Genomic DNA, 12,933 nt, shown 5'->3' with positions numbered 1-12,933 from the left:
ACAAAAACAACTGTCAGGAAACAGCCAGAGACTGCATTTAATGAAATCTTTACCGACTGAAGTAATAAGTATTACATTAATCAACACAGCTTAATTGAAGCTCTATTTGTAACATTTTTTTTTATTAGACTTGTTATTAATGAACCTTTACATGCTACCACTAACTTGGGCTCCATGTTCAACTTCAACAATGAACAATTGTTCACACGCACAAAAGAACAAACACGGCTGTGAGGGCCCTTTGTCTCTGGCCCTCCTTCCTCTCCACAGTTATTTACATGGTTGGCAAGATAGCATCTTTCAGGCCCTTTAAAAGGGTCTGAGATAGTTCAAGTGCAATCCTTAAGAAAGTAAAAACACAGCAGCGAAGCCTGGGAACTAGAGAAGAATCTCCACTGACCTCAAAGACAAGGTCGTCAAAGCTGTGCTTGCACTGGGCTGGCACTCACACGGGGGCCGGCTGGCCCTGGCTGGCAGCACCTACCTGAACATGTCTCCCAGGCCCCTCAGCTTCCCCTTCTTGGCTTTCATCTTCTCCTTCTCCTTGTCTCTGTCCTTCTTCTTCTCTTTCCCCATTTTCTCCTTCCTCCGATCGGTCTTCTCGCCTCTCTCTTGGTTTCCATTCATCTGTCTCTCCAGAGAGTGGGAAGGCTGGTCGCTGGCTGTGGAGACAGACTCTCTCCCTGATCTTGAACTTTCTTCCGTGTCTTCTTCCACTTGGAAGGAAACAAACACACAGAAAAGATAAGGAACACAGGGAACCAAAGGGACAAAAATAAGGAGGCTGAAGTCGTGTGAGGGTTTTCTTTCCCACATTTCCAACTAGGCCTGCCAGGATGTTTACTTCTGAGTAGAATTAGAATGAACGCGTGAACGAGAATGAACGCGTGGTGTGGATGATTACTATGCACGTGTGTATTCCTGCGTGAAGATGATGGGCCAACGGTAAGAGAGTAACGGTAACAGTAATAGTAACAGTAACCGTAATCTGCTCCTGGGCCGGATGGATTCTCTCGCGTTGACATAGAGCCTGTACTGCTGGGGGGATAAGCAAGCCCTCATCACACAGCCAAGCCCAAGGGTCCTGTGCACCACACTGGCGAAATGAAGACGAGCAGCCCCTCGCCAAGAGCTCCCTTTCCTCTTGGGTGAGGATGACGTAGCTCCGCCCCAGCCGCTGACGACTTTGTTCAATTGCACCACTCCCTCGTAAGCACACCAGTGTCAGCACAGGACTCCTTTCCTCAGCCTCCCAAATACGTATGACCCTTTGTGATTTCTGCGTAGAGGAAACTGGATCCTCACAGCCTAACTTTTCCTTATATTGTCATTCAAAGGCCAACGTCATAAGCCAACACTCCTGAATGTTCTAATCCAAAATAATTTTGCATGGCGGTCGACACAATGGCAGGTGAACAGAGGCGGATGGAGACACGAAGGCACAAATCCATAGCCTCACACTCCTTTGAACTTTGCAGATAAAAGCTCTGCTTAGTGATAATGACGTTCCATCCTTTGAAGCAACACTTAGTAAGCATGTGGTCCAAGGGCATAGCCCCAACCTTTTGCATTTGAAAGAATGACAAGTAACTAGAGTAGGTTTCTACCTACAAAAGAACTTTAGGAATTTCTATATTAAGAAGCAATAGATACACACATCAACAGCCATTCTCATAAACCTTTTTCCAGATTAGCTGCCTCAGCTGTTCTTACAAATATATCGATAATAAGAATTATTGGGGTTCCAGATTACCCCTTGAAATCTGAGGTCATTTTCCCCTGCATCGACAAATAAAGTATGAATCAGTGTTTTTCCGCTTCTTCTAACAGAGAAATATATAAGACAGTTAGAAATCTTTCACAAAGAACTGACCTCTAGATCAAATTAATATATCTTCAAATGAAATTCAGTCTTGCCTCTCCACCAGCACTTGAGTTAGCAACACACAAAATCAAGAGTATAATAAGACCAGTTAAAACAATACTAGTATCAATTTATTTACAAAACAGAAACAGACTCACAGACTTGGAAAACAAACTTATGGTTACCAAGGGGGAAAGGCAGGGGGAGGGATAAATCAGGCATTTGGGATTAACATACACATACTACTATACATAAAACAGATAATCAGGGGTTCCCTGGTGGCGCAGTGGTTAAGAATTTGCCTGCCAATGCAAGGGACACAGGTTCGAGCCCTGGCCCGGGAAGATCCCACATGCGTGGAGCAATGAAGCCCGTGCACCACAACTACTGAGCCTGAGCTCTAGAGCCCGCAAGACACAACTGCTGAGCCCACGTGCCACAACTACTGAAGCCCGCGTGCCTAGAGCCCATGCTCCACACAGGAGAAGCCAGCGCAATGAGAAGCCCGCGCACCGCAACCAAGAGTAGCCCCCGTTTGCCGCAACTAGAGAAAGGCCGTGTGCAGCAACGAAGACCCAACACAGCCAAAAATAAATAAATAAATAAATTTATAAAATAAAATAAAATAAAAATAAAAGATAATCAACAGGGAACAAGGAACTCTGCTCAATACTCTGTAATAGCCTATATGGAAAAGAATCTAAAAAAGAGTGGATACAACGTATATGTGTAACTGAATCAACTTGCCATACACCTGAAACTAACACAACATTGTACATCAACTCTACTCTAATGTAAAATAAAAATTAAATTAAAAAAACAATCTTAGTATCTTTATTCTGCTATTAAACCCTCACAGATCATAGAAGATGCTATCAAACGATGGCACAACCATAACCAAGTAATTCAGTTTTTTACAAAGTGCCAATTATTTAACATAATAACAGAAAAAGTGTAGAATTCTTTTGTTTTCACATTTGATTAAAAATACAAGCCAACATATTTCCCATCCCAGCAGGTCATGCCCTGGGTACAGCCAAAGAGTAAAAACACCACTGTGTCTAAATCCGGAAGGTACTTTGGAGGTCATTTAGACCAACCTCTTCCATTTCTTGCTGAGGAAACAGAGAGATCTGGGGCCAGCACACCGCCAGCGTGGGGCTCGCTCTACTATTTTATTCTGGTACAATTGTACCTCAGCCAGACCTTCATGCATTTCTTTGATCAACTCTGTGATTGCTCAATTCCACGCTTCATACAGCATGGATGTTGGTCATCTATCATCCGGTCACTCCACGGTCTGCCCAGAAGATCATTCCAGCAGCCAGCACTGCATCTCAAGAAACCCACTGTCAATCCTGTAGTCATTCAGCTCCGTGACTTGTAGCTGCTACTGAGGAAATCACTCCAGAAGCTCAATCAAATGTGCACAGGGACTCGAGGACCGGCTCCCAAGCACAGAGATGAGCAGAAAGGCTGGCCTCCCTCTGCACTGGGGTATCTAACTGGAAGCCACTCTCCTCTTGCAAGAGACAAGGCAGCTTTTTAAAAAGTTGCTTCTTTCCCTCTCCGTCAGTTCATATGGAAAAGGAATTGTGCGGGTGTGTTACAGAAAGCCAGTTACAGCTTTCAGATGGGCATTGCTAGTGAAAATCCATAGCGTTACAAATAAATGCTGAGTTAAGGCTGTCATTTTTGTGTGGTGCACAGAGAGCAGGGAAAGACTCCTGGCCCGGGGGGCTTGCTGTGTAGCCTTTTCAAGGGGCGTTCCCCAAGAAAATGTAAATAGAGCTTATGCAGGGTTGGAGCATCTTGTCTGAAAACACCCTTGAACTTGGCTGTGCTCTAACTGATGGTAAACCATGGCTTCCACATTATGGGAAATGGGTGTGGCCTCAACTTTGAGGTAATGGACCAAATCAGGATAAAACAGTTCTCAAAAGTTCCCGGGAACTACAAAACCTAGGTGTGTCTATCGGTACGCTCGCTCAAGTTAGATAAACGGATGCTGGTGAGTATTCTAAAAGTCTCGCAGACGAAACTCCTTTTACCTATCCGTCCACAGTGCTTTGTACAAACTTTTATTATTGCACTTCTCATATGATACGATCACAGGTCCGTTTCCCATTCCCTAAACTTCTAAAATGAGGACTGCTAAGCAGACGGCGGCTGCCCGTAAATGGCTGTTTTAACTGGAAGACTACCCGTGAGGCTGACTCGTGACTTTATCCCAACCAGACAAACTTTTATCCAACCTCTGCACATCTCCATCCTCTAGCTTCAGAACAATGTCTACGCTCCTCTAATGAAGCCTGACAACACATGCCACACCCCGGTAACAGTAACCCCAGGTAGGCCACTGTGCTTGGTTAAGCTCTCGTCAGTTTCTGGTAGAATTTTACGCTATTATTGTCTGGGCTCTACGTATTATCCAGTGGCTTGCCTGGCCCCCTACAATGTCTGAGACTATAAACAAAAAAAAAAAAAACGAGCTCAATACATGTAAAAGACTTCGTCTTCCACAGGGACCATTGTCATAAATCATGAATGGAAAGATCAGTAGTGATTCTGCTAGTTTTCTGCCTAATAGTTTTGGGAGAGGCACATGGGGCATATGTCTGCTCTTGGCTCCGTCACAGGATAAAGGCAGCGCGTTCACAACGAACTATATGCTGAAGTCACATTTGTTGCCAATTCCTTTCATATTCACAATCATTACCTGGTGTATGTAAAACAACTTATTTTCTAAACTGGGTGAAACAGAGAAAATTAGTATTAAGTCATTTATTAACTTCAGGTTTTGTAACCTCATTGTATAAAATCAAAACTCCTCGCTCTGTTTCCTGCCCCGAGCAAGTGGACTGTTTTACAATTGTACTTGCACATTTGAGAATTCTTTATGCTTATTCTGAACATTCTGATTTAGATAATACACTATCACAGAAACTCTTCTGGGGGTGTACTCATGTAACTAACCCCTTTGAATGCCAACTAATTAAAAATATTTAGCAATATGTGCCTTCATATGCATAAACAGAAGATGTTCTTTTAGAGTATTACATTGTGTACGCTGCAAACGCTAAAATGATTTGATAGAGAAAAATAAGAATCTCACTTTACCCCATCCCTATGCAGAATTACTGTGGTTTTTAAAAGCTTAAGTAAATTGGTGACACGTGCTTAATTTTTTTAAAAAAATGTATGTATTCAAGGTCACTGATAGTCAGATTTTGTTTTCAGTTTTAAAACCAGTCTTTGTACATTTAATACTAGCTTTATAATAAGGTACATAAAATATTTTTATTCTCTTAAACTACAAAAGATATTCAGATAAACAATTTTTCAAGTAAGAAAAGTACTGGTAATATATCATCCGTAAACGGCTTGATTGATGGCGTTCATACAATAAATTACGATGCACGGACTAATCATAAACCTACATTTAGGTAATTGACTATTTTAAATGCTATATAAATTTTACATTTTTTCTCCTTAATTTTGCTCTCTGCAGATTGTTTGCTTTCCTTCTGCAGATAGTCTGCACAAAGGAAGATGATTACCTCCTTCCAAACAAATGGAAATTTCTATTTTTGACTAACATTTCTGCTCTGTGCACTGCATTATCAGCTACTTTCCCGTGTGATTACCTATAAAAACAGATACTTTCAAGTTTCTCTTTTTAAAGACGGTATAACGTGAAGCTGCTTATTTTTCTTTCAGGCAGCACATTCTATAATTAAGACATACCTAATTACCATGTTTTCAACAGATGCAAATACAGCTCAATTAAAATGCTAGTCCGTGCGACAAATTCAGCTACTCAGTTCTGCAAGATATCACGTTAGGACTGGGTCACCGAGAAGTCTGGAAAAGACTGAGCACATACGTGGTAACGATTATGGAGAAAATGACCTTAGGCGTCAACTGAACCTCAAAGTTCTGCAGCTTCTGCTATAAATAAACACTTCGATCTCATCATCACACACATTTCATTGTCAACAGTTGACTCTAAGCCACAGGGTCTTTTTTTTCCATTGAGAAGCAATACTACTGTTGGGACTGTAATGATCTCCATTGCTTGCTTATCCCAAATCCACTTCTCCGTTTCTTCTTCCTAATGAACTCCGACTGTGTTCAGGAATGCAACCCAGCTTCAAGGGGTGAATTCATTACTAAATTTATACCAACCTATGGCCCCCTGCCCCTGTTGATTTATTAGTCCAATGTTATTAGTCCAAGAATGGCCCCATCACCCCGAATGGACATATTCCATGCGTGGGGAGATGGCTCACTCCCTTCAGTTGGACGTGATCAGGAAAGCACGAGGCCTCTGAGCCCTGCGGTTACCCTCGGGTTAAGCTGACTTGTGGCCAGTGTGGCAGAAGGGTCAGAAGGATGGCGGGGCTTTGATAACACCGTTAGGCTGTGGAATCAATAATCCTGGAAGCTACCCAACTCTAGAACCAGTTATGTAGGACAGTGTATTTCCTCATGGCTTGAGCTGGTCTGAGCTGGGTTTTCTACTAAATGCAGCGGAAAGCATCCTAATAGGTACATTATATAAATCAAACTTTAGAGCAGCTGTGGAATAACCACAGTACTATTTATCACAAGTGTAAGATTTAGCGGTTAATGTCACTCTAGGCAGCTTTGACAATTTTACTAGAATTATTTATTCGGACTTGTTACTAGTGTTAAATGAATTGGTACAAACATCCAGAGAAACACAAAACAGAGAAATACAAAATGAAAACGACAGCATTACTTCTTATTTGCCAGTGAGCAAGTACTCTTCTCTGAGGGCATAGCTCAAAGAAGTGTTATTAAATATTTGTTGAGTGGACTGAACAAAGAGCCCATCATATGAAAACCATCCTTTACTGTTCCCTGTTTCGAAAGAACTACTCTAGGAATTAGAAAGATCTAATAATAGAAGCACATATTCTTGAGTAATTTCCAATTTACTTTGGAAGACAAAGGATTAAACGTAATAACTGGACACAGGATTACGCAGTCTTCAGAATCTATCTGCTTAAAATTTAAAATGAGTGAGTTAAAAAGTGAGACATTAGTAATTGGAAAATTTCACTAGACTTAGCAAATCCACTGACCACTACCAATTTCTATTGACTAATGTTAGGTAAGATACAATGCACTAAAAATAAATGAGGACTGAACTCCCAGGCACTGCAAATCCTGCATAGGATGTGAGAACATTTTATTATAAATAAAATAAATAGATATACATATATATTTTTATATATGTATACACATATTATTTTTGTTTCTTAGTTTAGCTGAACATTTGACTTTGGAGAAGGAAGAAAAGATGTAAGAAATGAACAGCTAGTGACACAGATGGTACTGAGTAATAGGACCTGCTTTCCTGGACCCTGACTTTTAACATTAGAACGATGAGCTTTTGGCAATGGAAAAACTTAGCTTTTTCCGAACATTTAAAAAAAAACACATACACACACAAAGCTGGCAAGAAGAATGAAGAAGCTTTTATACTAAAATGTGGTGTGGGAGTAACAACTGATATTATGAAGAACAGAGAACGTGACGGTGAAAGGAGAAAAAGCCATGAAGGAAGTGGGTGACGTTTATCAGCAGGCTTAGAGAAGGGTTTTCAGCAACTGCAGGAACGTTCAAATAGATGATTCCTAAAACCCACTCTTCTAAAAGTAGATTTATTTCATTAAAAAAAAAAAAAGCCAACCTCTTAGTTTACATTGGGGTAAGGAGTTGAGAGACAAAAACAATAAAACCACACTTCCAAAGAGTTTAAGACTTATTATCAAAAACCATTCTTTACTTCTACTTCACAGTCTAAAGTTTTCTTTAATGCATCCCTCCAAACAAGCAGGTAAAATGTTCCTGAAGATCTTGGTAGAATGCCACCTCCACCATCCCCCCTGCCCAGGAGAATGCCGCAGAACAAATACAATGAGGATCACACCCTCCATTTTCCGAACGCTTGCAAATTTGCTTTCAGTGTATAATTGATTTTCACATACAAATGATGGTCCATAATAGACACTGTTTCCTGTGCACAGGGGACAATGTATAAAGAAGCTGAATGCTTTCCTTTCAACAGACCCAATGGACTGGCTACACAATGAAAATGGTAGCACTCATAACCCTGCTGTTGGAATTGCCACTAAGAATTTAATTTTTATCAAGGACTGAATTGGTGTCAAATGTATATTTTAACAATATACAAAAAAATTACGGTGTCAAGGAAAGAGTGTCCAGGCCACTGCTCTGACTCTTTTAAGTGAAAAAACAAAAACAAAAATAAATAACAACATAAAAATGTGCAAATGTGATGAAACAGTGAATGGAGAGCAGTGCTCTGTTTTGCTATTTACTGAGAAATCAAAACAATTGTCCCCTAAAAGCCAGTGTTCTCAACTCCCATGCCCTACAATGCAAACTGCGAGATCCACAAAATTTCTTAATGTTAAAAAAATATTTTATATTAAAAAGTCTCAGATACATCTATATACAGATTTTTCTTGAGTTACGATGGGGTTACGGCCTGTTACACCCAACATAAACTGAAAATACCGTAAGTCAAAAATACGCTGAATACATCTAACCTGCCGAACATCATAGCTTAGCTTCGCCTACCTTAAATGTGCTCAGAACACTGACATTAGCCTAGTCATCTAACACAGAGCCTAGGTTATAATAAAGTGTTGAATGTCTCATGTAATTTAGTGAATACAGTGCCGAAAGTGGAAATCAGAACAGTTGTCAGCTTATCGGTTGTTTCCACTTGTGATCACGTGGCTGACTGGGAGCTGCGGCTGCTGCCAGTGCCCAGCATCTCCACAGAGGATCTGCATATCACCTGCCCAGGAAAAGATCCAAGTTCAAAGTTAGATGTACGGTTTCCACTGAATGCACATCACTTTCGAACCGTCATAAAGTCCAAAAATCCTAAGCGGAACCACTGTAAATCGGGGAGCGTCCATACCCAGTTGGGGCTTTAGAAAATCAAAGGAAAACTAGATTGCTCGGGAACAAGTGTCTTGAAGAAGGAAGATGATAGTCCAATGTACACAAGAGGGTAGGGGACAGTCAGGGCAGTGAGAAGATAAGCCTCACAGACAGTGCATGGTCTGGGAGAGAATGCACACGGGAGCTTGAAGGACTGTGAAGACGGTGTGATCCCAGAGCTTACTCAGCCAATGTAGAGACAGTCGGACCAGTTAGGAGATCCTAATAGTAACTTCAGATATTAAAAAATGAGGATTGGGGCTAGATTGGACAGAAGGAGAGAATTTAGGAGATTTCATGGGGGAAAAAATAAGAAACCTCGGTAATGGAGTGATTACACAGTGAGATGATGATTCTAAGTTTCTGGGCCTGGAGGTACTAATGAGAAAAATCACGTCATCATCATCCATCTTTACATGTGAGATGCTAAGCATGTAAACGCAGTCCCTCCCTTTCCTCTGGCTTTGCCAAGCATCGTGACTCACCTGGAGTCTTGCATTATGATCATAGAACCAGTCTTGCCACCAACACTGCTACTTACCATCCCATCCCCAATAAGCCATCCCATACAGCCCTAACTAGCGTATTCCTTTACTTGAAATTCTTCAAATGCTCTTTAAGGTCCTTAGTACGAACAAAAATGATTTAAACGAGGCTGTCTGTGATCTGTTCTCTGACTACGTCTTAAACCTCACTCCTCACCATGCCCTCACCCGCAGTGCATACGTGAACCTTAACAGGATGATGGCGGTCCAGAGGTGGTCCCGGCTCCCTATGTTTCCTACGCACCCACTGAAGACCACTCAAGCAATATTACTCACCTAAAACAATACCTCTTCTGGGAAGCCTTCTCCCACCCCACTCAACTTCCACATGGGCTGAGTGGGTCCCCCACGGTTTGGTGCCATGGTAACCTGTGCACTACAATGGCCCTTAACCATTAACCACACTGCTTCTCAAGTGTCAGTTTATCCACTGGGTTGAACCACCCACAGCCCCTCAGGAACTTAGAGCTTAAATATCAGATTTTAGGTACTACAACTCATTCATACTCTATAGTAGTTTTCAGTGTAATGGCTTATTCCACTCAGAAATTTGTTTAATATTCTAGAAAACTCACAGGACTACAAACCAGAAGGCATGCATTCTATGATTTTGTTCCTAAGTACGATCTTGGTCATCTGTTTACATACTTTTTTCTTATTAAAAAAATGCTTAAAATGAGGATTCTGTAATTCAAACACTTCAGATGTGACTTTTCATCATACTTTTAGCTTAACTTACTTTTCACTTAGAAAAAGAAATGTAAGGAATAGATAGCTTCAGCTACTTCACATGCTTACACCTCTACTGCATTCAGAAATTTCCTAAAATCAAAGCTCCTTTTCTTAAACTGCAAGTGATACTTAAGTATACAAATTGGCGTAAGAGGGTAAGACAGGTTATTCTTATTCCCAGCCCTTCAGAACAAATATTTTTTATAGATCAACACCCAATTAGCCATTAAGATAGATTAATCAAAAGGGAAATCTTTTACAAAGTACTTCGACTTTGAAACCCCTATACCGAATTCTTCCACTACAGATTAACAGTAATCTAATGGGGTGTCTTAAGATAACAACCTAGTTTGCATTTTTTTTGCTCAAAATGTAATGACAAAAGGTGGCTAGAAATGTGGAGGATGCTGAGAGTAGAGAGTCTGAGATATTCATGCAATATCCTATTTGAAGCTAATAAAATAAACAAAAATTCTCCTGGAAGCTTTCAGATTAGCTGATTTACTGACATAAATTCAGTGTCTTCTAATCTCACACTGCTAACCTAAGTTATGTAAATTTTAGAGCAGTGCTTTTTTTCTTATCTGTTAAGAGTACTATAAGAAAGAAGGCAAGCTACTCAAAAGCAATCTGGCTCTGTGTTTTCACAGTTCTCACATTTAAAATTGTAAACTGGATAGATCTTAACATTGAGAAGTACAATTAATAGGATAGTCTTCGGTTTTGTTGTGTTTCACCTCCTTGACCTGGACAAAAAGCTGTTACTGAATTGATAGGAAGGCTGACAATTTGGCAACTTTTAATAGAGAAAAAAAAATGGGACTCTATATTTTCAAAAATAAAACAAAGCAATGTTATATAGCATCCATGTTCTCGGTTCCAACAGAAACTGATTTATTATGGGGGATGGAGGAGCTCCTTGCTGGGAGCCAGGCGGGGAGTGTGATTTGCATAGAAGAGGGAGCAGATTGTAGATGCCCTGACCTGTCAAACACAGGTAGGACCTCAGAGATAATGGGTCCCAGAATACAAAGCTCCATCTTGATCCAGACAGACACACACAATGTGGAGAGGCCAGATGGATTAAATGAGAGACAAAAACACTGGCTTCTGCCATCTCCACAGGAAGCACGTAAGTGTTACAGAAGATGACAGATACCAGATACCACATGGATCCCGCACCAGTCTCCTGGCCCCCATTGTTGTGTGCATGCCACAATTTCGATGCTGCTGAGAAGAGGCAAGCCTGTTCCGAGCCGTAAAAGAGAGTCACCTGGGAGGACCTCGAGCCGACTGACAACAGCATTCAACCAGGCCTCTGCCTAAGCGCCTTTCCTGTAAAGTGGGAAAGGGCTGCACAGGACAGAAACAGGCAGCTGGGTGGTACAGGTAATGCCGCCCCCATGTTTCTAGGGTGCGCAGACTGCATCCTCACAGGACAGCCATCTAACAAAGACTGTCTGCCCAGACAGGGTCCTCTTACAGAGCACCGCTCAACAGTGACTCGGCATCTTTAATTTAACAGCGGCCGTAACTGAGTGCCCGGAGTTCCACCTCCGTAAAAGAAAGGCCCTTGTACAAGGCCCTTTCTTGTACGGAGTGTCCCACAGAGCACGAGGACGGCAGGGCCTAGACATGTGGCCGGGGACAGCTCCCATATGGCAAGGATGCCGGGCGAGGCCGCACAGGTGAGGGAGGCACAGGCAAGGATGCCCAAGGGAGAAGCACAAGCAGAGGATGAAGAGCATAAGCAGAAACGCAAATGCACACAGTGGAAGAGAGTGTGTGGATCACACCGTGAGAATCCACAGCCTGACTCGGAAAAGGATGGTGTTTAGGGAACTAGAGGAGGAGCTAGGCAAGCAGGGCTTCCTTCTCACACCTGTACCTAGTCATACGTAAAGGTGACAGTCTCATGACCACCAGCAGTAACACCAGCCTTGAGAGATTTTTTTTTTTTTTTAAAGAAAAACAAACAGTTTGCTGAGGCACTGGAGGTCTCAGACATGCAGGTCCAGCGTGGGACACAAGCAGGAGGAGTGAAATGTCACTGCTGCCCCGAGCGCCACAGCCTGAGGCTTGCTGTGTCTGGGTGTGTGTCTCTCACAAACAGTGGGGCTAGTCAAGCAGGAGTCCATTTACTGATGTCACAAACAGTCACTGACTCCAATGCTTTGCCGAGCTCTGAGCCTGGTTACGCAGGAATAAGACACGGTGGTGTCTTTCTTCGTGGACTTTACAGACAATGAGAGAAGCAGGCAGGCAGGACGGAGGTCAGTAAGTGAAGGGGGAAACAGAGTCATGGAAAGTTAAAACTGGAAAGGACCTCAGAAATGGAACCATCTAAACCAGCGCTTTTCAAACTTTTTCTGGAAAACTGCGAACTTCCTTTTTTTTAAACTTAAAATTGACAAAGAACTACAATGTATGAAAAGTGATTTTAAAAACCCAGGACTAGGGCCTCCCCAGTGGCGCAGTGGTTGGGAGTCCGCCTGCCGATGCAGGGGACACGGGTTCGTGCCCCGGTCCGGGAAGATCCCACTTGCCGCGGAGCGGCTGGGCCCGTGAGCTATGGCCGCTGAGCCTGCGTGTCCGGAGCTTGTGCTCTGCAACGGGAGAGGCCACAACAGTGAGAGGCCCGCGTACCACAAAAACAAAACAAAACGAAACAAAACAAACCCAGGACTGGGAATTCCCTGGTGGTCCAGTGGTTAGGACTTGGCACTTTCACTGCAGGGGGCTCGGGTTTGATCCCTGGGTAAGATCCCACGAGCCGCACGGCAC

General features: G+C 42.3%; 1 protein-coding gene across 23 annotated transcripts in view; it reads right to left on the bottom strand.

The window, feature by feature from the left end:
* Positions 1-12,933, bottom strand: part of PARD3 (par-3 family cell polarity regulator) — a 727,131-nt gene that overhangs the window by 300,017 nt on the left and 414,181 nt on the right. For all 23 annotated transcript variants that reach the window (XM_067702290.1, XM_067702246.1, XM_067702315.1 and 20 more), the window contains one exon: positions 485-716. In XM_067702290.1, the coding sequence (XP_067558391.1) occupies positions 485-716 (232 nt within the window). The remainder of the gene's footprint in view (positions 1-484; positions 717-12,933) is intronic.

Source organism: Pseudorca crassidens, chromosome 1 (genome assembly GCF_039906515.1).
Source record: "Pseudorca crassidens isolate mPseCra1 chromosome 1, mPseCra1.hap1, whole genome shotgun sequence".
Taxonomy (NCBI): Eukaryota; Metazoa; Chordata; class Mammalia; order Artiodactyla; family Delphinidae; genus Pseudorca; species Pseudorca crassidens.
This window is presented reverse-complemented; position numbering and strand designations above follow the sequence as displayed.